Genomic DNA, 26,274 nt, shown 5'->3' on the forward strand with positions numbered 1-26,274 from the left:
GTTTAGGAAAGCTTCTTCCAGTGACCGTGACAGCCCGCTGTCTTTAAAAGGCACACATTGCAGTGATGGCCTGTCACCTCACCAAGGAGTGTCCACAGTTTCTTACCCAAGCCTCAGTAATCTCCAGCCATTTGAACGCTGTGTGTTCTGCCTGCTTGCCTTTCTTGGCCTGCAGGTCTCTCCTTGAAAAAAACGAGATTATTTCTCAATGGGGGTCTTTCTTTCTCTTGTGATTAAATAAAGGCTAAATGAAAAATCTAATTATGTGGATCTTGGGATCCAACCAAAGAACGGTGTGGTTCTTATTGGCTTAGGGATCTTGGTCTTAGTGTATTGGTGTGTGAGGTCAGTCATTTGTTGCGACCGTAGGTCGCATTTACTACCAAAACCTCCACCGGCTGTCTGTGAGTGAGTGAGTGAGTGAGTCCGTCACACTTTTGCCCTGCTCATATCTCCACAACCGTTGCCCCCATCCATGCCAAATTTTGCACACACACTCCTTGACTGCCAAACTACAACCTCCAAGGACCCCCGGAGAGGGGGACCCCCAGATGTAAAAAATGACCAAATGTGCTCACACGTCACACGTCACACTTTTTCCCTGCTTATATCTCCGCACCCGTTGACCCGATCCATGCCAGATTTTACACACACACACTCCTTGCCTGCCAAACTACAACCTCCAAGGACCCCCGGAGCCCCAGGGACCCCCAGGTCCCTGGGGGACCCCCAGATGTAAAAAATTACCAAATGTGCAAAAATGACCAAATGACCACCCCAACGGGGCTGCTCACAGGGATTTCCCCGGGGACCACCGACTCCTGGTGCTCCAGAACGGATGCAAAAGTGGTGGCGCCCCCAGTGGAGGACCCCCTGCCACTGCAGCGCACATAAAATGCCGTAACTCGGGCTAGGAGCGTCCGGGAGAGCCGGGGCCGGTACCTATTCGTCCGCCAAGGCAACGCGGAGACCCCACCCCTCATTTCTCACATGGCCCTATTCTAGCGCCACCTTCAGGCCGATTTTTAAAACACATTTTTGGACACTGCTCCTACAGTTTTTGCCCTAAAATCACGAATATCACTACACAGCATGTCTACACTCATGTCATCAACATGGATCAGGAAGATTCTGGAAAAACACATTTTTGCCCTATTTGTGGAGATAAGCCACCTACGGTCGCTTATGTCCCGATTAGGGAGTCTTACTGGTAATGATAGTGGTCTGGTCTGTCTGTCCGTCAGTATGTCCGTCACACATTATGTCACACTTTTGCCCTACTCATATCTCTGCCACTGTTGCCCCATATCCATGCCAAACGTTGCACAAACACTCCTTGGCTGCCAAACCACAACCTCATTTCTCACATGGCCCTCTTCTAGCGCCACCATAGGCCGACTCTTGCAAAACACATTTTTGGACACTGCTCCTACAATTTCTTCCCTAAAATCACGCAAAGCAGTACACAGTATGTCTAGACTCATGTCATCAACATGGATCTATCCCTTTAACGCCGCCACCAGGTCAATCTTTTCAAACACATTTTTGGACATTGCTTCTACTGATTTTGCCCTAAAATTACGGAAAGTGGTACACTGTATCTCTACAGTCATGTCATCAACATGCATCTGTCCCAACTAGCGCCACCATTAGGCCAATTTTTGCTAAACACATTTTTGGACACTGCTCCTACAGATTTTGCCCTAAAATCACGCAAAGCTACCGGTAGCAGTATCTCTAAAGTCACGTCATCAACATGGATCTATCCCATTTCCCATATTCCCTGATTGGCTACCATTGCCTTCTAAAGTTTGCGTATGCGACCTGACGTTCGCTTATCTCCCGATTTAGGGAGTCTTACTGGTGATAGTGATTCTCAACATGTGTGCTTGTGGATCTTCACTACTTTTGTGCTACACTTTTGTATGATGAAGTAGGTCTTTAATTTACAAAAAGTCTACAAATTTGAAACTGGAGATACGAGGTTTCTGCCCGACAGTGACGATATCTTTGTGATACTAACAAATAGAAACTTAAAGTATCGAGAGTAGATAATTATAGGAATGTGACACATAACATTCTGGTAACATGTCATTAGGTCGAACACCCTTTGGATCGACCACCAAACTCTAACCAAAACCCTAATCCTAACCTCAGTAAAACTATGCCTAACTCTAACCCTAACCCTAAAACTAACCTCAGTAACCGTGACGCGAGTAATTATCTAACCTGCCGACGGTCGCGGGTGATTATCTAACCCGCCGACGCTGTTCGACCCAACGGGAGTTCGACCTATGGGGCAGTCCCCATTTCCCCAACATTCTCAGTGTCCCAAATTCAATGTAGGAGCATGCCATCAATATTCTTAGGACAATTTAGGAGAGCTTGAGAGCGATCCTAATCTGCAGGCTAGAAGCAGCAGACGCAAACACATTTCTGAGAAGGAGAGAGATGTTGCACTGGAACACTTGACAAACAACAACAAGCTTATTCAAATATACCGTTTAAATAGATTTTTTTTCTTCTTTTTTTTTTCTTCTTTTTTGTGTGTGATTGACCTGACGCCAGGGACAATATTTCTGCACAAGCCCGTTTCTAAGTTCCAATGTGCACACCTCGGACACCTTGGTGAATCAATTTGCATACATAGTATAATGTCCATATACGGTACACAACAGTCACCATGCATGCAATATTTATGGTAAAATATTCATGTTGCCCTGGAGATCAGCTGAGTCGGTTTCCCAACATCTCAATTGTATTGCAGCAGTATACAGTATACTGTGCATGCATGTTGTTCAGTGGGGGAGCATGGTGGCCTAGTTCGCAGCACTATCGCCTCACAGCTAGAAGGTCCCGGGTTCGATTCCCAGCAGGGGACGCTGCTGGGGGCGTGTTCTCTCCTCCACGTCATCAGTGCCCACACTCTAGGGGGTGGGGTTGAAAGGGCCTTTCTGTGTGGACTGTGCATTTTTTCCCTGTGTCCCCTTGACTATAGGTATGCAGTAATCCTGTTGTCTAATAGGCCTACTGCCTCCCCCTGGTCAGACCGGGGCGCCTGAAGGAGGGAAAAAGACCTGTTTGGAATAACGTGTTCCTTTCAGGCGCTACGTCCTACCGGGGGGAACTCCCTCCTGTCAGGTGATAAGCAGCGAGCTCAGTTCGGAGCTCTCCCCAGGTTGGCAGAGGGAGAGTAGGCCCTGGATTACGGCTTAGGCAATTGGCAGTGGGTGGGAAAATGGGTTACGAAATGAATGAAAATGAAAATGTAAAGAAAAAATATCTGACCCAGTGTAAAGTGAGCGGTGCTCTTTTGTAAAGAGTCCCGTGAAGCTTGGCCAGTGTGACCCTGGGCGTACCTACGGACAAAGCCACATGTAGGAGCGTATAGCTCCTTCCAGTTGCACCGCTCAAGAAAATTATATTTTACAGTAGGTCCTCCAACATGGCCTACACTGTACATGTCATTTTACAGCATAATTACAAAGGACTGCACCTTGACGTGACGCCAACGGCTGTGATCCTGCACACCGTTCTGGGCGCATACCAAGCAGCGGTGTGATTAATTGAAATTATTTGGCAGTCAACCTCTGTTGGGCTAATGAGCATAAATGGATTAAAAACTAAGCTACTTATTTGTATTCTTATTATACCTTAGCTGTGGTGATCTGCTTTGCCTGTGTGATGAGCAACTCTAACACATAGTGGTGACTCAAACATACAGTACATACGGCATGAACTACTTTTATTTTTGACACGTTTGCAGCGTACAAAATAGCAGGAGGTGAGATGTTTTTTTTAGTTTTTGAGCGGTGGTTACACCGTCTCCTATACGTGGCCGTGTGTGTATGCGTGCGTGTGTGTGTGCGTGCGTGTGTGTCTGTATGTAGCCCGAAGTACCTTTTCTGACCACACATGTTAAGGGAGGGGCGCTGTTGTTCAGGCCAGGCCAGTCCAGACACACACACACACACACACACACACACACACACACACACACACACACACACACACACACACACACACACACAGGCACCCCCCCCCCCCCCCCCCCCCCACGACCACCGCTCAGTTCACACAGGTGTGATTTTTAGCAGATGTATACCCTTGTGGCAGTTATTGTTGTGTTATCCTTGGATTAAGGCATAAATAACTTAACGCTTTAAAATGTCTTTCAACAGCCTAGCGTATTATATTTACACATACGCGGTATGGTCCACCTCCAATTCCTGGAGTCGTTGTCTTTAGTAAAACATTTCCTACAGTAGCTCTCACAACTCGACAGGAAAGCAATTCCAAAGGGTGTGAAAATGCTGAATATCTTTATGCAGGGGTGTCGCACCAAATTCTGGGCCCTGGGTACAAGGATTCACTGCGGGCCCCCCATGCACACATTACTATGTGCTTTAACTATTGAAAAATAGCAGATATACAAGCTCGCTGTGAGCTTGTAGATCTGATATTTTGTGTCTTCGAATATATTTCAAATCCTTCTAAGGTTTTTTGAAAAATATATGTTTCTATGTCAGTGGTGCTCAAACCTTTTCATGTGAAGGACCCCCAAAATGATATGGATTTGTCTACGGACCCCATCAAAATATTTAGTTCCAGGGACCCCCCAGAAGCAAAATTTGAGTTACAAATGCTTAAAAAAAACATATTTATTCAAAGTATTCAAAGTGCACACATTTTTCACAACTTTTCGAAAATAGCAGACCTACAAGCTCGCAGCGTGGCACTCGGTGCCGCGCTGTGAGCTTGTACATCTGCTGTTTTTCAATAGCTAAAGTATAAAATAATTAAGGCACCTTGGGCCCTAGTAACTCTGTCCCTTTGTGACGCCCCTGTCTTTATGTGAAGATGGGGTACAGATGTATTGCGCGATCTGTTATGGAAACACCGTTTTAGTTTGGCGCTGAAGCACCGAACAAACACCCTTTTTGTCTGATGTTCATCTCGTCCCCCCCACACACACCTTGCTTCTTTCTGTCTCTCCTCCGCTGAAAAGGCTTTTAATTGAATGTCTTTTCGGCTCCATTGTAACTCCCCTGAGTCCATTCCCCCTCTACCAGCACATTAACAAAGGCCTGAGCTTGGCTCTGTTGTTGCGCAGTTCGGGACTTATTCATTGTGAATGTCACATTTAAGTGCGTATATGTGTGTCTCTGTTTTCCCTTTTATTGCGGAACCTTAATAGCATATAGAACTTCAGAGGCCCGAAGGAACCCCCACCCCCCTTCCCCCCCTTAAGAAAGTTATATAATATTCATCATCGTGGAACGTAAACTGCATTATTGAGCTGCATAATACTATACCACCCACCTTTAGCTTTAAAAAAAATAAAACATAATAACTTTATATGCACTGAATTTAATATAATCGAATTTAATTTGGGCTCTGAAAGAGTACATTCTGCACTTCTTCTGAAATATTTAAAATGCTCTTCAGCGATTCTTAAATGTCTAATGGAAAGACTTTATCTGTGATCGGGAGACCTTTAGCGTATAATACTTTCATCCTCATAGAAATCTGCATGTATACTCTACTGTATATCTGCTGAATATTTCTTTTTTCTTTATTTTTTTTCAGGAAAATATTGGTTCAATATTTTTTAACCAATACACAGACGTAAAGGGTGTTCAATAGCACTGATTTATGAAGAAAAACAGTGGGCTACTGTCAATGGGTGGAGTTAGCTGGTTTGGCAAGACCGTTTGAGGATCCTTCTGAGTTAGGTTTTGTCACAAGCGCTTTTTAATACTTTTCATTTGTTCAATGTTTTTGAGCGGTGCTCCTGGAAGGAGCTAAGCTCCTACATCTGGCTTTGTCCATTTGTACGCCCCAGGGTCACATTGGCCCTACATCTGGCCTACATCTTTGCACGAAGCACTCAAAGTTTGAGGGGTCACAGTGGCCAAGCTTCGCGGGGCGCTTAATGAAATGTACTCATAAATAGCACTGCTCACTTCACACCAGGGGCAGTATTTTGATTGTCTTAAGTACCGGCTCTTAAAGAGGCGGTGCCATAGTTTTGTACTTTTTCTGTTTTTCATGTGTCTAAGAGGTTGAAAGTACTTTATTAGACCCCCTGCTGTGGTTTTTATGAGAAATGATGTATTCTCTTGGTATTTGTTTGTTTTCTCTTGGAGGCTGCCACCTTGTGGTCAAAAGTGTCAGTTAAAAAACACAGATACTAAGTATGTCACAGTATCAACTCCTCCCCTAATTACCATTCACCCAACACTGTGGGGTGTGGCTAACTTCAGCTGGGTCACCACCCACCATGACATCCATGCATACTTAATGAACTGGGGGTGTGGCCACATCAAAACCCAATTTTAACTCTTTCTGTATACTTTTTTGGAAAAAATCTTCCTCCTAGTATAATCATAATACCTGATAATCATGTTTTAGAGGGGGGAAAAAATCATGGCACCACCTCTTTTAAAGGCCTGTCCATACTGTCTCAGACCACCAAACTTTTCGTCGGAGAGTTCTGACTTTCCGACTTGCAGCTTTCCGAACTCTAATTCGGGGTAATGCTTTTCAGAAGACGCGAGTGACGTCATTTTGTAATTGAGCCGTACTTTTCCGACAAAATGTTTGGTGGTCGTAGACAGTATGGACAGGCCTTTTAAGTTAAGGCATACGCACTAATTTATTTAAGTAAAATCAAAATTGAGTTAGCTGCTTTCTGCCGGACAGCGACGATATGAAAGTGCATTTCGTCACTGTCGGGCAGAAAACTTGTATCTCCAGGTTTCAAATTTGTATGTTTTTTTTTTAAGGTAAAGCCATGCATGCTTCATCACACAGGACTGTCGCACAAAACTAGTGAAAATGGCTGATCTACAAGCACACAACGCCTCGCGATGTTGTGTGCTTGTAGATCGTCTACGTTCACGACTTTCAATCCTTTTTAAAATGATTACAAAAGAGGAAGGTTTTCGACATACAAGGTTTCCACTCGACAACAACGAATGTATGTGTGTGTGTGTGTGTGCGTGTGCGTGTGCGTGTGCGTGTGCGTGTGTGTGTGTATGTGTGTGTGTGTGTGTGTGTGTGTGTGTGTGCAGGGAGCGCAGTGTGGCGAGGGTCTCCGGAGGAGGAACCTGGCCTGCGTGGTCCACTGGGGGGACTGGCCCGACACGGCCCTCCTCAAGATGGTGGACGACCAGCTGTGTGGAGACAGACTGAGCCGGCAGAGCCAGCAGGAGCTGCAGCGACCCTGCTTCGTCCCCTGTCCTGGTGAGGAGAACGTTATACTGTGTGTGTGAATTAGGGCATTCACGAATAGTGATTTTTAGTATTCGAATTATTCGACCTCAAAGTGTTCGAATAGTCGAATATTCGACAGGACTGGCCAAACTGTCAAATATTAAGTAAGTAAGAGGCGAACATTGTGAAAATAGCTGATCTACATGCTCACAACAAATTCAAATATGTTTAGTTTGGGTGTCACAGCCTAAAAAGGTTTGAGAAGCCCTGGTATAGAGCATTAACAAATTCATCCACCAGGGGCATTGACAACTCATTCTTAGGTCTTCCTGTCTAGCCAAGCTTTATAAACTATATATATTTTTAAAGAGAAAAATAAAAAAAATAAAAAAAGCGAATATTCGACTTCGGTGAACAACGTCAAATAGTGACTTTGACATTCAAATATTCGAATATTCGAATATTTGGTGAATCCCCTAGTGTGTGTGTGCAATGCATGTATGTATGTGTGTGTGTAAATGGTAAATGGGGCATATAGCACCTTATCCATGGTGCTTTACAATGATTGTGCATTACATTCACCTATTCACACAAGGGCATTCACCAAATATTTGAATATTCGAATATTTGAATATCAAAGTCACTATTCGACGTTGTTCGCCGAAGTCGAATATTCCTTTTTTTTTTTTTTTTTGTAGCACTGGTGATCCTCGTGGATGAATTTGTTAACGCTCTATACCAGGGGTTCTCAAACCTTTTTAGGCCATGACCCCCAAAATAAACATATTTGAACAGGGGACCCCCACCCTGACAAGCACTTGGAATTGTAGGTATTACATTTAATGTGACTCGGTTCCACAGATACATATTGTGAAAATAGCAGATCTACATGCTCACAACGCCTCGCAGCGCGAGGCGGTGAGCAACAATGTTCGCGTCCTTGCTTACTTAACCTCTTAAGCACAGGGGGGTCCAGGGGAAAAATCCGCCTAAAATGTATGCCCAAATTGGAACAGTTGTGGAAACAAAACTGCAATGATTGTGGCTACTCTTGACCCACCAAATGTAAGTTAACCCCTGAAAATTCACAAATGCAGTGTAAAACATCACATTTCTCTTACCAAATTGTGCTGCTGTGATCATTTAGCTAGGAAAAGATGATTGAAAAAGACCTCCGCCTTTTTGATCATACTACAGCATCACACAAAAGTATCAAAAGTAGCAGATCTGATATTATGCATATTATGCATACCTTCAGCATACTTTAATACAAATCATGAATTGGCCGATATACCGGTATGTCAATAGCGGGGGGAAAAAACTATAAAATGATATCAAAAGACTTCTGCAATAAAGATAAGTACATAAAGAATGCATGAAAGCAATACCAAGTACGGCACTTCAAAAAGACTGCATTGTCCTTAAGAATGCAAAACTGAAGTACTTAAGCTTACTATACCCACTGTCCAAGGGCTTTTCACAAGCCATTCTTTAACCACTTTCCTGTACGGTTGACTATAGGGTCCCTCGATCTATCCGTGGCCCCCTTATTTCCTCTCGCTACACCGCACACACCTCTCAGCCAAAGAAAAAAAAGCCCCAAAACCAATCAACGAGCTCACGGTGCGTCGTAACTCGCAACGGCACGTGTTGTGTGAGCTTGTAGATCGTCCGTTTTGCGCCAAATATTCCCCTATTATTGTGACATCCCCCGAACAGGGGCGCTAGGGTGCTTAAAGAGGAAGGGAGAAAAAAACCCCACAACATTATCCTTTATCAACTAAAATAATAAATCCCAGGCCCTGTGCGCTTCATTTGCGAGTTGCTCTAAGGGAGAGACGGTTGTTTCAAGCCTTTTAACCATGAGGGATCGGGTGTCTGCTGGTCACTCTCCCTCCCTCTCCCTCTCGCTCTCCAGCCTCTGATCACGGGCGCCATTCATCATTCAAGCAGCCTTCACTGTGTGCCTCGACTCCGGAGCAGCGGGGTGTGATTACAGTGGCCGTGTGTGTGTGTGTGTGTGTGTGTGTGTGTGTGTGTGTGCGCGTGCGCGTGTGTGTGTGTGTGTGTGTGTGTGTGTGTGTGTGCTACCGCTGTGTTGTGAGCATGTGTGGGTGCTTCACGTGTGTGTCTTGTACGTGGGTGCGCACGTGTGCGATGTGTGGCTGTGTGGGCACGTGCGCGCGCGTGTGTGTATACTGTATGTACAGTGGTGGAAAAAGTACTCACATATTTTACTTAAAGGGGGCCTGTCACCGAAAGGGTTACTGTCACTTTAAGAATCATCTTAAAAAACAAGTTAATATTTTTATGATGCCATTGCGCATCCCCGCGCAATTATAAGCCAATCAAATTAATTGTCTGTATATCCTGACTGTATGGCTACTTACTGTACTGGTCAGCTGTTGTTGGGCAGATTACACTGAGACAGTTTCAGACTGTTTCAGGGTCCACACAGGAAAGAGACCACATGACCTACTGTTTCATACTATTATAATTTCGGGGCTGACACGCCTTTAAGTAAAAGTATCAATACTGCAATATAGAAATAATCTGTTGCAAGTAAAAGTCGGAATTCAAGAGGTACTTGAGTAAAAGTATGAAAGTGTTGGCAGTGGCAGTGTTGGGCTGGCAGTGGCTTAGGATTAGAGGGGCCGTCATTAGAACGCGGAAGGTTCTCGAAGGGTTCCCAGTTCGATCCCGGGCTCCCCCAGGGTTAGTGTCGAGGAGTCCTTGAGCAAGGCTCTAAACCACTAGTTGCTCCCGGTTTCCTCCGCCATCGATGTATGAATGTGTGAGTGAATGGGTGAATGTGATGCACAATCTATGTAAAGTGCCTTGGATAAAGGCGCTATATAAATGCATCATTTAGCATTTACCATCAAAATGTACTTTAAGTACAAAAGGTTAAAGTACAAAATGTTTGTATTGGAAGTTGGAAATACTCAAGTGTAGTACAGTTACTTAAGTAATAGTTACTTTACACCACTGGCATTGCATGTGTTTCTGTGACTGCGTGTGCTGTGCATCCACATGTACAGTACGTGACTTTTTGTGTGTGTGGTGTGTGTGTGTGTGTGTGTGTGTGTGTGTGTGTGTGTGTGTGTGTGTGTGTGTGTGTGTGTGTGTGTGTGTGTGTGTGTGTGTGTGTGTGTGTGTGTGTGTTCAGGTGTTTCGCGTGCGTAGCCTAGGTGCGTTTCAACAGCCCCCCAGCAGCGCGGGGGCTGGGGGGGGGGGGCGACAGAACGGTGTGGAAGATGTAAGATAACGAGCTGCTTCAGTCCACAGATTGTGGCTAATGGCCGGTCAGGGCAACAGAATCAAAGGGAGGCGGCGGCCGAGGAGACTCGGCTGTGGGTTGGAATTATCGCTGTGAGACGTCCTCATCCAGGATTACCGGGGAAATTGATGTTCGACCTTCAGCAAAAGGAAAGCGTTGACGTGTCGCGCGGAGACATGCAGAGTAGATTGCGTGTGTCGCTTATACCGGAGGGAGACAGAGTATCAAACAAACCTTCCCTTTGAGAGAAGATATTATGTTCACAGCTGTGGGCTTTCTTTTTTTTTTGCATTCACAGCTTGTGAGTTATGCCTGATTCATAGGCCCATCTATAAGCTATGAGCTTAATTCAGTATATCGGATATTTTCGGTGTGCGGCAGGCTTGCGCGCGACTAAGTATAACTCCAGAGTCTTTATGGCTTGTATAGTGTATCATTTAAAGTATGGATCGGTGTATTGTTTTAGAATCCCCCCTCCCCTCTGCCTGTCTTGAGTGATTTGCTTTGGTGCTTGGTGTATTATCTGCCGGAGATGCGGGTCGAAGTGGCGTTCAATATTATTTAAATGATTCAGGCTCTATAGCGGGGGCCCCAATACAATAATATTGTCCTGTAATGGTCCCTACTTATTTAAAGGAGTAGTTCACCTTTCCCCGGCACAAATTACCCTACTTAGCAAGGGCCTATCATTCATTCCCACCCTGAACACCACCCCTAGGCCAGACCACGGGGTCATCCTCGAAGAAACCCGGTCCTATCATAGATCCCTTAGGCTGGCGGCTTTCTTCGGGGATTACTCCGCGGACCCCCAGTCCGCGTACACCCCCTATACGGCCAAGTCCACCTGGGAGCCGGAGCCTGAGCAAATCCCTGCACCCATACGGAGACTTATCCGTAAGGACCTCCACTCTATTCGGACCCTCCCTAAACTCCCTCAAAAGAGACCAACAATTGGTCATTAAGCCAGCGGACAAGGGGTCCGTGGTAGTTGTTATGGACAGGGCGCAATATGTGGCGGAGGGAGAGAGACAACTCAACGACACACGATACTATCAGAAAATCCCGGAGCCAAATTTCCCCCTAGCAGCCACAAAATTAAATTCCATTTGGAAAACCCTCTCCAACCAAAACTTCATTACCCGAAAACCTTTACCTTTCGGGTGATGCACCACCACAACCCCGCACAATCTATTTCCTCCCCAAAATTCATAAAGATCCAGAGCTCTTCCTGGCCAGCCCCCCGTTCCTTTCCCGCAGGAAGACCGATAGTGTCTGACTGCGGGAGTGAAACGGATAGAATTTCCGAATACATAGACGGCTTTCTCAACCCCCTATCTACTCTCCACTCCAGCTACCTTAAGGACACATATGACTTCTTGGCCAAAGTCCGGGCCCTGTCCCTCGGCCCCACGGACCTCTTGTTCTCTATTGACGTGGCCTCCCTGTACACAAATATTGATTCGACACAAGGATTGGCTGCAGTGCGCAAGGCTTTCAATTCAAACCCCCAACCTGATCGCCATGATAATCTCATTCTGGAACTCCTCAGCATAGCCTTGCGCACCAACGAGTTCACATTCAATGGCCAAACGTATTTGCAAGTGAAGGGGGTCGCCATGGGCAAGAAATTTGCGCCAGCCCTGGTGGACCTTTTCATGGCCGAGTGGTAGGCGGGTGCCCTGGCGGGGTTCCCCTTGAAGCCCCTGGCCTACTTCCGCTATTTGGATGACATATGGGGTATCTGGCCCCACTCCCGGGAGGACTTTGCCACTTCATGACCCACCTCAACGCCCACTCATTCAACAGAGGCTTACAGAGGGCGCGGTAGGATGGCTCCAGTGGTGCCACGCCCTCCTCGCAGAACACCTTGACCAACGGGTACAGGAGACCTCACGAGCCCTAGGGGAGCTCCAACAGAACATCCCCTCCACCACCTGGAGAGGGGCTTGCTCTCAAGTGGACCATTCCTTGGAGGACGGACTCAGTCCGGGGGTCATTAGGAGGGTAGAGGCTCTACTGCCCATATTGGGATGCCCGATTGTACCAGAGGACACACGACCCACGACCCAACTCCCCCCTCCCCCGGGACTGTCACACCCGCAGAAGGGGTCCTCCAAAAGGCCAGGGAAATCTGCAAAGGCAACATTCTTCCAGAAGGCTACACAGACAAGCTTCTTATCCTTAAGGGGTGTTTCACACCAGTGAACCCCAGTCCCCAAATTCAACAGAGGCTTTAAGACGTTAGCAACTTACCAATAACTCCTCTTGGTGTTCAAGTTGTGATCAGTGGTCTCTTTAAGGATGATGAAAAAAGTAAACTAAAACCAACGTTGGATTATATTGATTAAAAGTGTCTATTTAGTAGCAGGTGACCTAGCATGTTTCTTGACCAGGTAATTCATCTTTGATGCTTTAATTGATTAGAGTGATCACTAACCAGCACAGAACAAGTTTGTCACTCAGTTCACTGTCCATTTGCAAGCTCAAATGTTAGAAAGGCCACACTGCTCTGACTTAATTGTGTGTATTGCCAGGTCACACTGACCTTTATAAATACCAGCTGTACTGATTGGTCTCTGTCATTGCTGACAGTTTTTTACTTTTATCCTGACCACCTAAGTTTGTCCTGCTCACTCCAATTATGCTGTGTGTCGATGAGCTCTTCCCTCTATACGTCCTGGATGTATAGAGGGAAATGAGGGCTAAAATGCTTATATAGTTATATTTAAAATATAGGCTATATCACCTTTAAGTCTCTTGTGGTCAGAAACCATGCAATAGACACCAACTTTCATTTCTAGCTCATCTGGTTCAGAAGTTAGAGCCAAACCTATTTTCTGGGCACTTATATTATGGCGGCCATGTTGTGGTGGCCATATTGGATTTCATGGAAACTTGCAATACAAAAAAAAATCGTATTTATACCATTGATCAACCTGTGAAGTTTCGTGGAAATATCCCTCAGTTTAAAATTTTGCCCTATTCACCCCCCATTAAAACTAATAGGGGCTAATATTGAGGCGGCCATATTGGACTTTGTTGTACAAATTGACCGGGTTGTCCATATAGGTTGTGATCCTACTGGGTCATAGATAATATTTCTGGTGGACAACTTTGTATGTCGGGGCAAATGCAGGTTTCCTAAAAAAAGGCTGGTTTGCCCCCTGGGTAAATGTACTATAAGCAAGGTAAACACAAGGTAATACATCAACATAGAGATTGTAATTTAGGATCATAAGTAAATCATGAACCTATCATCCAGGGACATGCAGAGAAAGTTAGAGAGACAGGGGCTGACGTTTCTAAAAGGGCCTTTGGGTGAAAATCTCGAAAATAGCAGACCTCCAAGCTCACAACGCGTCACGCTGCGAGGTCGGCTATTTTCGATGCTTGATTTCTACAAAGAGAGTTCAGCAGAGTTTGGACAAGGCAATTCTCTTGAATGCTGCCTTCAGGTATGGCATGGAAAAAGGGGGCATTTGCATTTCTTTCACCATGGTAAAAGATGCATTCATGGTCTGGAGAGGGCACTTTCTTACAGAAGGGTAAAAAGGGCACGGGCTCAAGCCCCCTTTGATGTCTGTGTGCTTGAAGATCGTCTGTTTTCCCCAAATGTTCCCCTATTATTATGACATGCCCAGAACATTGGAGCAAGGGTGCTTAAAGAGGAAGGAGAAAAAAAACTCATATTCATTATCCTTTATCAACTAAAATAATAAATCCCAGAGTTTCATTACGCATTGCTCTTTGGGAGAGACGGTTTTTTCAAGCCTTTTAACCATGAGGGATCGGGTGTCTGCTGGTCACTCTCTCTATCGCTCTAGCCTCTGATCACGGGCACTATTCATCATGGCCATTCATCATGTCCGATGAAGCTGACTGTGAAAAGGTACTATTTATCCAACAGTGTTGGTGTTAAAGGACAACTGGGCGGCTGTAGCTCAGGAGGTAGAGCAGGTTGGCCAATGATCCATGGGTCGGCGGTTTAAATCCAGGCTCCTCCTGTCTACATGTCCAAGTGTCCTTGGGCAAGACACTGAACCACTAGTTGCTCCCGGTGAGCTGGTTGGTCCCCGTGCACACATAGACATCAAAGGGGGCTTAGAACAACAGACGCACTACTCCCTAGCTTCCGCCGTTGTCTGAAGACTCACCTCTTCAGACTCCACCTTAGCCCATAGCACTTACCGTAGCACTTGTCTACTCTCAATGACCTTACATGAAAGTTATATAGCATTTGTTTAGGTTTTATATAAAGTGTTTTTTTACTGAATAGGTGCTTGGTCTTCCTACGTCCTTTTTCTTAGATTAATATTTACAGTATATGCATTTGATGTATTGATATTGATGTGTCGATGCACCTTGCTTCTTGTAAATCGCTCTGGATTAAGAGCGTCTGCTAAATGTTTAAATTGTAAATTGAGAGTTTCTTGCAGAATGTCCTACAGCAGGGGTCTTCAACGGGGGGTCCGGGACCCCTAGGGGGTCCTCAGAGTTACTACAGGGGGTCCTCCAAATCTTTGAGTTTTTTCTCCTTTTTTATATTAACCACTTGAACCCTGGCGTCCATATTCTGAGAACTTTAGCCAAAAATAGCAGATCTACAAGCTCACAACGCCTCGCGCTGCGAGGCGTTGTGAGCTTGTAGATCGGCTATTTTTGGCAAAGAGCATTGGTGTAGAGGGGAAAAAGAGCAGACTAAGTACAGAGTGAAAGGTCAAGTTTATTAAGTATTGACGGTTCAATTGGTTAAATATCTGAAAACACACATTGACATGAATCCAAAATACACTGATGATTGTGCTGTCAAACGATGAAACTATATGGAATCTATGAACAGGTTGTGGGGGTCCCTGCTTCATCTCTTTCTCAACTAAGGGGTCCCTGGCCTGAAAACGTTGAAGACCCCTGTCCTACAGTGTACAATGCCATTGCACGTGTAGGAATCTAGGCCTGACCTATGAGAGATGCTGTTGTTGTCGTGGTCTCTTTCAGGAGACTGTCACCTGACCGAGTGGTCCTCCTGGAGCTCCTGCCAGCTCACCTGTCTGGAGGGCCGCAGCTTCGAGAGCACGGGTCGCCAGGCGCGCTCCAGGGCCGTGGTCATCCAGGTTCTGGAGAACCAGGACGGCTGCCCACAGCAGGTCTTTGAGACCCAGCCCTGCAAAGGTACCGAGGCCGAACCCGCATCGCGATATGAAACACGGCTGTATGTGATCAAAGGTTCATGGCCATGCTGGCTGGCGGTGGAGGTTTTTGTCTAAATGTATTTTTTTTGCCATGGACATACAAAATGAGTGGACGATAATATTACCAGAAACACAAGAGCTAGCCCTGAATGACCATAAGACTGGGTTCAAACCTGGATGGTTAGAGCGGCGCGATTACATACCGTACAAAGTGAATACAAAGACGAGACGGCGCGCGACCGTGCGCGACGCGAACGATCCGAACGGGGTGGCGCGAACGGCCGCCTCGTTCGCGCCGCCCCGCTTGGAAAAATCGAACCGAATCGACCTTCGCTTCCCCCCCACTCCACCCATCGCGTGCTGACAGCCAATCAGCGTTGATGTTGTCCGGAGACACGGACATGTTTTTGGTGTTTGGAGTTGGGACTCCCTTTTTTCAGGGTGTTTCGCCTTGATTCCAACGGGACATGATTATTTTTCCAACGCGGCCCTAGCTGCGACCAAAGTGATGCGATAGAGGCGACTAGAATAAAAAGGAAATATTTTCAGGTTTGGGCGCAGCTTCAGAGTTGACATTTGAGAACCACCAGTACAAGTCGGACTCCTAATATTCCATTAGTGAATAAGTGTCATGTATTTTCTGAAGAAAACCTGGAGAAATTCTGTATTGTGGTTCAAAATAAGAACATTCTAATGGTGCGTAAAAAAGAAAAATGCTTTCCTTTTTTTTGCCACCTATAATGGCATGCCCAAAATATGGACCCCAGGCTGAAAGTGGTTACATTTGATCACTTACAGTAGTATAATCTACCGGTACATATAGCCCATGTTTATTGACTGACACACAAGACACAAGGACCAAAGGGACTGCATGGTGCAAGCCAGGACGAGCCACGGAAGAGCACAGATATCGTCCTACATTCAAGAATATAAAACAGTGGTTTGGAATCCTTTTTATCTGAAGAAAAACGGGGCTCAAGTGTCTCTGACCATTGTCCTGCTGAAAATAAATCTCCCCCTCTTAGCCGCCCACCGGGGAAAGCGGGATCGCCTCTTTTTTCATAAAAAAAAAAAAAGAAAATACAAAAAATATCTCTGCCTTGGTGCATTTCTGCTCGATTCCTCTCATCTCGTTTTCCCGCGGAACGCCTTTGTCTGGTAATAGCAGCGTCCTCCTTTGCTGCTCAGCGGAAAACGAGCTGCTTTTAGTTTCACCGCCATCGAGAATGTCGCCTTTTTTCCCTGCCTGCCTGCGCGGGAGGGAGGGCGGTGGGGTTTAACCCAATCAGAACGGGGTACACATTATTGTGTATCATTATTTTATGCTTTAACTATTGAAAAATAGCAGATATACAAGCTCACAGCGCGGCACCGAGTGCCGCGCTGTGAGCTTGTAGATCTGCTATTTTTGAAAAAAACACACAGCCATCGTCAAAGAAAAGGTCCTTTTCACGTAAATGGAGCTCAGTTAGTCTGTTCTCGAGAGACTACTATGTCAGTGGTGCTCAAACCTTTTCATGTGAAGGACCCCCATCTCAAAATATTTAGTTCCAGGGACCACCCAGAAGCAAAATCTGAGTTACAAACGTTTGCTTTGAAAATGCATATATTCAAAGATTTGCACACATTTTCACGACCTTTTTTTCAAAAATAGCAGATCTACAAGCTCGCAGCGCGGCACTCGGTGCCGCGCTGTGAGCTTGTATATCTGCTATTTTTCACTGGTTAGAGCATTCAATAATTCTAGGCCCTAAATGGTTTAATGCTTAATGCTCAGGAAAGCCTGAAGTCACGCCTGGGTGGCCAGCACAAACTCCTAATGAGCTCCGCTCTGCCTCTTTGGTTGCGTGTCGTTATCCAGGGGGGAAATGCCACAGCTACCAGTGGAGGGCGGGCGGCTGGAGTGACAATGAAAGAGTGGTGTGGTGTCAGCGCTCCGATGGCATCAACGTCACAGGTGAGGCGACGGAAAGCGTGTGTGTGTCTGTGTGTGTGTGTGTGTGTGTGTGTGTGTGTGTGTGTGTGTGTGTGTGTGTGTGTGTGTGTGTGTGTGTGTGTGTGTGTGTGTGTGTGTGTGTGTGTGTGTGTGTGTGTGTGTGTGTGTGTGTGTGTGTGTGATGTCTCTAGAGCAGGGGTCTTCAACAGGGGGTCCGAGACCCCTAGGGGGTCCTCAGAGTTACTACAGGGGGGGGAGGGGCCTCCAAATCTTTGTGTGATAGAAACCTTTTTCTCCTTTTTAATATTAACCACTTGAACCCTAGTGTCCTTATTCTGAGAACTGTAGCCAAATAATAGCAGATCTACAAGCTCACAACGCCTCGCGCTGCGAGGCGTTGTGAGCTTGTAGATCGGCTATTTTCGGCAAAGAAGTTTGGTGTAGAGGGGAAAAAGAGCAGACTAAGTACAGAGTGAAAGGTCAAGTTTATTAAGTATTGACGGTTCAAGTGGTTAAATATCTGAAAACACAAATTGACATGACTCCAAAATACACTGATGATTGTGCCATCAAACGATGAAACTATGTGTATCTATGGGTTGTGGTGGTCCCTGCTTCATCTCTCTCTCGACAAAAGGGTCCTTGGCCTGAAAACGTAGAAGACCCCTGCTCTAGAGCCCACCGCCCATGCATCCACCTCAGATACTACATATAGGCTACTGTATATCGTTGCTGTCGGGTGGAAACCGTATACTGTATGCTATTATTCCTACCGTAGGAGACGCCGTTTGAAGGAGCGCTCGTTTTTTTTTGTCCACGACATTGCAAGCGGCGCGAAGGCCAGCGGACCTTGGTCCTGCTCTTCGCCCCCGAGCGTCGCAGGCGCGAGTGGCCGCGAAGAGCGGGCCAGGGTTACGAAGCCGTGGTGAATGCAATCGTTATATTTATGCCCAGGCCGTAAGGCCTGGGCAAGCCCACGATAAACGCCCTGTCCACGATAAACGCATTCACACCCGCCCGCGCAGTCCAAGTGACCACAGCCGAGCGCTCCAGAACTCCGCTCCAGCCAATCACAGGCCGCGCTTTCTAATTTATGCACACGCGTCTCCTATGCAGGAACACTCGCATACTGTATGCCCTAAACTGTTAGGACGACCAATGATTGTATAAATATGTCACCTAACAGATAGGCAGGGTTCGATTCCCGCCAGGAACGCTGTGGGCGCTGGGGGGCGTGTTCTCTCCTCCGCGTCATCACTGCCCATACCCTATATAGTGGGGTTGGCGAAAGAGCCTTTCTGTGTGCAGTAGGCATGTTCTCCCTGTGTCCCCTAGGGTAGGTACAGTAGGTACCCTCACAAAAAACATGCAGTAATGCGGGTCGCTATACTGCCTCCCCCTGGTCAGACGGGGCGCCTGATGGAGGGGGAAGGAACTGGTTGGAATAACGTGTTCCTTCCACGCGCTACATCCTACCAGGGAAACTCCCCCCCCCCTGTCAGGTGATAAGAAGCGGTCTGCTCACTCCTCGTGAAGCATGGAAGGAAGCGTGAACTCAGTTCGGGGGCCCTCCCCAGGTTGGCAGAGGGAGGGTAGCGCCCAGGATTACAGCTTAGGCAATTGGCACTGGGTGAAAAATGGGTTAAAAAATTGTGGGACACAAAAATAAATAAAGAAGATGCACTATGCAACTGTTAATACATTGTAATGTTGTCCAATCTGTATGGTGATCTTCCTGTAATACAATATAACTTATACAATTGGAGTGGTTGTATTTGGTTCATCAATGCTCTCTACTGCAGTGGTTCTCAACCTGTGGGTCGGGACCCCCAGGGGGGTCCCCAAATTATTTGGGGGGGTCCCCAGATGATTAACTTAATGTGCAACATTGTTTCCTCATGCAACAGTAAACAAAAATGAAAATTGTGAAAATAGCAGATCTACATGCTCACAACGCCTCGCAACGCGAGGCGTTGTGAGCATGTAGATCTGCTATTTTCACAATACAACCGTGTTATACAAGATGTAATGCCTCAACTCTTAGTGCTCGTCAGGGTGGGGGATCCCCAGTTAAAATATGATTATTTTGGGGGTCGCGGCCTGAAAAGGTTGAGAACCACTGGTCTACTGAGACATGTAGATCAGATGTCAAAGGTCATGTCTCACCTAGACACAGGATCTGACACGCATTTTCAAGATTCAGTTCTCCATGAGCAAACATGCAAGCACTGTTAGCTCAATGTTACAAATAAGCACTTGGACGGGAAACCGGGGGTTCAAATTCAGAGTAGAAGAGCTTTGTGAGCTTGTAGATCTCCCATTTTATTCAAATACATTATTTATCATAACTGCAAAAAAAGTACTCACATGTTTCACTTAAGTAAAAGTATCAATACTGTGATGTAGATGTACTCTGTTACAAGTAAAAGTCCGGAATTCAAAATGTACTTGAGTAAAAGTATGAAGGTTTTGGCATCAAAAAGTACTTAAAGTACCAAAGTAAAAGTACAAAATGTTTGAAAATAGCCACAGTATAAAATGTGGATAATGTGGTTTATGTATGTTTTATAATATTACAATTTATACCTCCAAAGTAACTTGTAACTAAAGTTTTCCAATAAATATAGCGGAGTAAAAGTACAATATTTGGATCCGAGATGTAGTGGAGTAGAAATTAAAGTATTGGAAATTGGAAATACTCAAGTAAAGTACAAATACCTCAAAATGTTACTTAAAGGGGGCCTGTCACCTAAAGGGTTACTGTCACTTTAAGAATCATCTTAAAAAAACAAGTTAATATTTTTATGATGTCATTGTGGGGATGCGCAATTATAAGCCAATCAAATTAATTGTCTGTATAGCCTGACTGTATGACTACTTGTTGGGGGGCGAGGGGCAGATTACACTGTGACATGAGCTTCAGACTGTTTCAGACCGTTTTCAGAGAAGCTCATGTCACAGTGTAATCTGCCCCTCAACCCCTTTAGGTGACAGTACCCATTTAAGTACAGTATCTGAGTAAATCTACTTAGTTACTCTACAACACTGCAACTTGCAATGGGCCTGGTGTACAAGATACACTACACCACTATGATACCCAAGTACCTGTCAAAATACTTTATAAACGTTAAGGATGTCCATAATTACAACACCAGAGGCAGCGCCACAGATCACTTTCAACCCAGAGTCAAAACCAACAAAGGGTCAAACTCTTTTTTCTGCTATACCACCAAAATGTGGAAAGCCTTACCGAAGGCCATAAAGGAGTGTGGATCACTAGCATCCTTTAAAATTGCCCTGAAAAACCACTTCCAGGCAGCAGCCGTTCGCAACTGGTAAAAAAAACTAACCTAGCCCAACCCTACCCTCCCCTGCCCCTTCTTTGTATATACTTACTGTTTGTTTAGACTTACTGTTTTCCTTTTTTTGTTCTCTCATTTTATTTTTCTTTACATATCTACTGCATAGTACTGTGTTCTATTCGTCTGTCATTCAATGTTATATGAGATACTTTAATGGTTTCCTGTGGAAATAAGCTTAGTCTTTTCATGGATTTCCTTTTAGTAGACCTTGTACCAGTGAACTGTACCATCATGAAACTGTACCTTTTCCTATGCGAACTTATAATAAAGTCTTCAATCAATCAAACCAACTAACGCATACAGTAGATGCAACCCAAGCTTCAATCTCTCTCTCTCTCTCTCTCTCTCTCTCTCTATCTCTCTCTCTCTCTCTCCATCCCTCCCTCTCTCTCTCTCTCTCTCTCTCTCTCTATCTCCATCCCTCTCCTCTCTCTCTCTCTCTCTCTCTCTCTCTCTCTCTCTCTCTCTCTCTCTCTCTCTCTCTCTCTCTCCATCCCTCCCTCTCTCTCTCTCTCTCTCTCTCTATCTCCATCCCTCCCTCCCTCTCTCTCTCTCTCTCTCTCTCTCTCTCTCTCTCTCTCTCTCTCTCTCTCTCATATCTCCCTCCCTCTTCCTCCATCGCTCTCCGTTTGTCTCTTCCTCTCATTCCCTGGCTCTGTCTCCAAGATGGAGGAGTGGTTACAGTGCCCGCACACAGACCACATACAGAGTGGGAGGCAGGGAGGGGAGGGCAGGAGCAGGGGCGTCGCACCAAATTCTGGGCCCTGGGTACAAGGATTCACTGTGGGCCCCCCATGAATGTTCTTCATAGGGGGAGGGGGTTTAACCCATTTAGACTGGGAAAGCATTATTACGCATTATTTTGTGCTTTAACTATTGTTATTGTTTTTTTTTTGTTTTGTTTTTTTTTTTTTTGACAGTGGTGCTCAAACCTTTTCATGTGAAGAACCCCCAAAATGATATGTATTTGGCCACGGACCCCCATCTCAAAATATTCAGCCCCAGAAGCAAAATTTGAGTTACAAATGTTTGCTTCAAAAAGTACATAATTATATTCAAAGATTTGCACACATTTTCACGACTTAAAAAAAAAATTGCAGATCTACAAGCTCGCAGCGCGGCACCGAGTGCCGCGCTGTGAGCTTGTATATCTGCTATTTTTCAATAGCTCAAGTATAAAATAATTCCATGCCCCTCCACCATGGGCCCTATAGTAACTCAGTCCCACTTCCCCCCCTCCCCTTGTGACACCCCTGGGCAGGAGGAAGGATAAACGCTGCTACGGTGTCCTAGTTGAATTTACCACCTTCTTATTTGATTTGCCCATTTCTGGCCGCGGCATTCCATTGATTTCCCCTCTCCCCTCCTCCGCACGTAACTAATCAATAAGCCGGGGTCTCTGCCCAGAGGCTTTCAATCCATATAAATATAATGACACGTTTGTATTTGGGGGAAACGAAGCGGCGTAGAGAGGAACAGAACTGAGGTGGAGTTGCTTAGGAACTTGTTGCGCTGTAAATACCAGGTTAAATTATCACCGTAAGGAAGTATGGTGGAAAAAAAAGATGTACTCGCATGTTTTACTTAAGCAATATTTCTGCAACGCAGAAATACTCTGTTATAGGTAAATGTCTAGAATTCTATGTTTTGTTGAGTAAAAGTATTGGTGTCAAAACGTACTTAAAGTACCAAATGTAGAAAGTTATGCAAAATGTCCCGTTTCAAATCTATAAAAACAGTATAACAATCTTTAGAAAATACCAGACGCGTTGTGAGCTTGTAGATTGTCTATTTTCAAATGGCTGAAATGTATTTAGGGCTGAAGTGTTTGATATGTGTTTTGTAATAATAATAATAAAAATCTACAAAGTAATTTTAGGAAGGAATATTTGCCTCCGAGATGTAGTGGAGTAGAAGTAAAAATACTCCAGTAAAGTAAAAAAAGACCTCAAAACTGTACCTAAGTACAGTACATGAGTTAATTTACACCACTAGGGCTGTCACAATTATTACATAATAACATATAACATAATCTACTCGCAATTATTTGAGGTAATCACGATTATTTTTGCATAATCGTCATAATCGTTTCCATGTTGAGAAATGTTAATATAGTTTCAAACACTTTTAAAAAGTAGTGGAAATAGCAGATCTAGCTTGTAGATCGGCTATTTCCACTATCAATATTATTTTTTAAGTATAAAGTTGTAAAATATGCCTGTCATTTCTTTGTATATTTAGGTTATGTGTCACATCTACCATGTGCAACTTCAAAGCCTACAAGCCAAACAGAAATGTAATTGTCAACGAAAAAACACAATTAAATCGCTAATCGCAATTATTTGAGCGACAATTAATCGTCATGTAAAATGTCATATCGTGACAGCCCTATTACACCACTGGTCTGCGGGGTGGGACGGGGGAACTCGTTGTAAGGTAAATATCAGGTTAAATCATCAGAGTAAAGCCTCAGGGTCCAGGGTGAAGAGATATTCACTTCACCGCATTGTAGTTTCCTAGCTATCACCTAGGCTTTGTTATGTATTTTTAGGTGATAGCTAGAAAACTACACCGCGGTGACGTGAATAGCTCTTCACCCTGGACTCTGATAGAGGCTTAAGGAAGTGTCTTTGGCAAAAACACACACCTCACGCGAGTCACTCCCGATTGATAGTTTGTTAAACCAGTGGTCCTCAACCTTTTCAGGCTGCGACCCCCAAAATAATCATATTTTAACTGGGCCCCCCCCCCCCCCCCCCCACCCTGATGAGCACTAAGAGCTGAGGCATTTTGTATAACATAGTTCTATTGTGACAATTTGGCAAAAAAAAAAAGAAAAAAAGAAAAACAGCAGATCTATATATAAATCTGCTGTTTTTCTTCTTTTTTTGGGGGGGGGGGTCTGCGATGCCTTCATACGACAGAGTATAAATCAGCCATCATGCGGTCGGCGTAATCTCTCCCCCCTCGCACAGGAGGCGAGCGAGCGAGCGAGCGCCCCCGGTGGGAGGGGGGGGGGGGGGGACATCACTCTTTAATATTTTGACATGCAATTTTCCCAACGTTGGGATTACAATGTTCGCAGATTGATCAGGGAGCCCGATAGGCATGCAGACAGAGTCCATTAATCAGGCGCGACACGCCGCGTTTGTTTGGTGATCAATGGCTAAAAGGTGCAAGTGATATGAACCCGTGTGTGTGTGTGTGTGTGTGTGTGTGTGTGTGTGTGTGTGTGTGTGTGTGTGTGTGTGTGTGTGTGTGTGTGTGTGTGTGTGTGTGTGTGTGTGTGTGTGTGTGTGTGTGTGTGTGTGTGTGTGTGTGTGTGTGTGTGTGTGTTTGTGTGTGTGTTGCCAGGGGGCTGCTTCCCACAGAACAGGCCGACCACAGTCAGACACTGCCATCCACCCTGCACCAAACCCTTCTCCCACTGCACGCCGGTAAGATTCTGACCACTGGGCAGCATTAAGCATTAATCTTTTATCTTTATCGGTGTCTTGTACAGTATGTGTAGCAAAGACAGTGTCATTTTTATTTCTGCCTCTTGGCCAGTTCCCACTTGAAAAAGAGATTATGTCTCAATGTGTTTTTACTGGTTAAATAAAGGTTAAATAAAAAAAATAAGGCTGATTTGTACTTGGTTGCACATTGTGTCGTGCAGGGACGTGCAGAGAATGTTAGAGGGGCAGGGGCTGGAATTTCTAAAAGGACACTCTTGGTGAAAATACAGAAAGTAGCAGACCTCCAAGCTCACAACGCGTCACGCTGCGATTGGAGCTTGGAGGTCGGCTATTTTCAGGTACTTTATACATTAAACTAAGCAATCAAGTGAATACTGGAGCTGTGGCGTACGGCATGTACTTCTACACAGAGAGGGCAATTCACCCTTTGTCAAATCCTGCCCGTTGTCCCGCCCCTCTTCACACCCATTGGTTGCTGTGTCTTGATGGGACACTCCATCCACTACCATTGTAATTCAGTCGCTTCTTATTGTTATTCTGTGTGTTCAATTCTAATTTCAAACTTTGTTTCAGTCAAATGGAGCTGCTCAGTGGCAATATAGTGACTCAGCATGTTTTTAAATGTGTTTTTTCCTCCAAAGGTTATGTTTTAGCAAATTCAACATAAAAAAGGCGGAATCAGGGTGGGACAAGGCAGATAGAGCCTGCTGGTTGGTCAGTCAGTGAGTCAGGGACCAACCAGAAGGCTAACAAAGGGTGAATTATTTCAACATAAGACGCTGCATTCAAGTTCAGGAGAGTGTGGAAAAGGCAATTGTCTTGAATGCTGCCGTCAGGTATGGAATGGAAAGAGGGGGCATTTGCATTTCTTTCACCATAGTAAAAACTGCATTCATGGTCTGGAGAGGGCACTTTTTACTGATGGATAAAAGGGCAGGGGCTCAAGCCCCCTTTGATGTCTATGTGTGCACGTGCTTGGTGTCTTGTATTGAAGCAGTTTTTTATTTTTATTTCGTTTTTTAGTTTCTCAGTGCACAGCACTGGCATGCAACTAGGAATGCATCAGTACAAACGGACCCCAATGTCAACAAGCCATTGTGTTTTCTTGGGTTTATATCCTATTAGTAGACCTTTTATCCAAACTGTCCTGTGTTGAATTCCTATAAGAACTTCTAATAAAGTATTCAATCAATCAGTCAATCAATCATTGGTTGATTATTTATATAGGTTTTTTCCAAGTATCTAACTAATGCGCATAATCACAATGCAGTTTCCTAAGTTAATTAAGACAGCGTTTATTTAATGTGTCAAAAATATATTGTTTGTTGTTTCAAAATATATCCTAAACATTTAAAGATACAGCCTTGCCTGCGCGGACAGATAGTGCCACAGCTACTGAGATGTCTTCGTTTCATCATGATGCTGACATTTAGGCTGATAAAATAATGATCCTTTTAATAACAGTAATATTATCATGGCATTTAATTTAAGCCTACCCTATTCCATTTAATATTATGCCAAGTCCTTTTTCTGTTCATCCAACATGACACATTTGTTGGCACATTAAGTAATAATGTAATGCAACGTATTACCTTTTTTAATTCAAAGTTTTTATTTTATGACATTAACTTCACCAAATCTGCTGCATTAGCCACTCACTCAGGCGCCTAAAGAGTAGAGTGGCAGAAATGTGCAGTGGATTGGCCTGCAAAGGAAGTGACCAACCGGTGTTTGGCTAAAACATGAACGTGTACTGCCCCTTACAGTGCCCTCTGTGTAACTGCAATTACAGTCCACTTGATTTCTCCTGGGTATAGAGCGTAGCAGCGGA

The 26,274-nt window shown here is 44.9% G+C and overlaps 1 protein-coding gene across 1 annotated transcript in view; it reads left to right on the forward strand.

The window, feature by feature from the left end:
- thsd7ba (thrombospondin, type I, domain containing 7Ba) overlaps positions 1-26,274 on the forward strand; it is a gene marked incomplete at both ends in the record, with an annotated part of 450,762 nt that overhangs the window by 418,478 nt on the left and 6,010 nt on the right. Inside the window, 4 exons of the mRNA XM_080752925.1 lie at positions 7,077-7,248; positions 15,494-15,667; positions 17,549-17,644; positions 24,340-24,422. Of these exons, the coding sequence (XP_080609051.1) occupies positions 7,077-7,248; positions 15,494-15,667; positions 17,549-17,644; positions 24,340-24,422 (525 nt within the window). The remainder of the gene's footprint in view (positions 1-7,076; positions 7,249-15,493; positions 15,668-17,548; positions 17,645-24,339; positions 24,423-26,274) is intronic.

Source organism: Nannobrachium achirus (assembly GCF_963921795.1).
Source record: "Nannobrachium achirus genome assembly, chromosome: 22".
Taxonomy (NCBI): Eukaryota; Metazoa; Chordata; class Actinopteri; order Myctophiformes; family Myctophidae; genus Nannobrachium; species Nannobrachium achirus.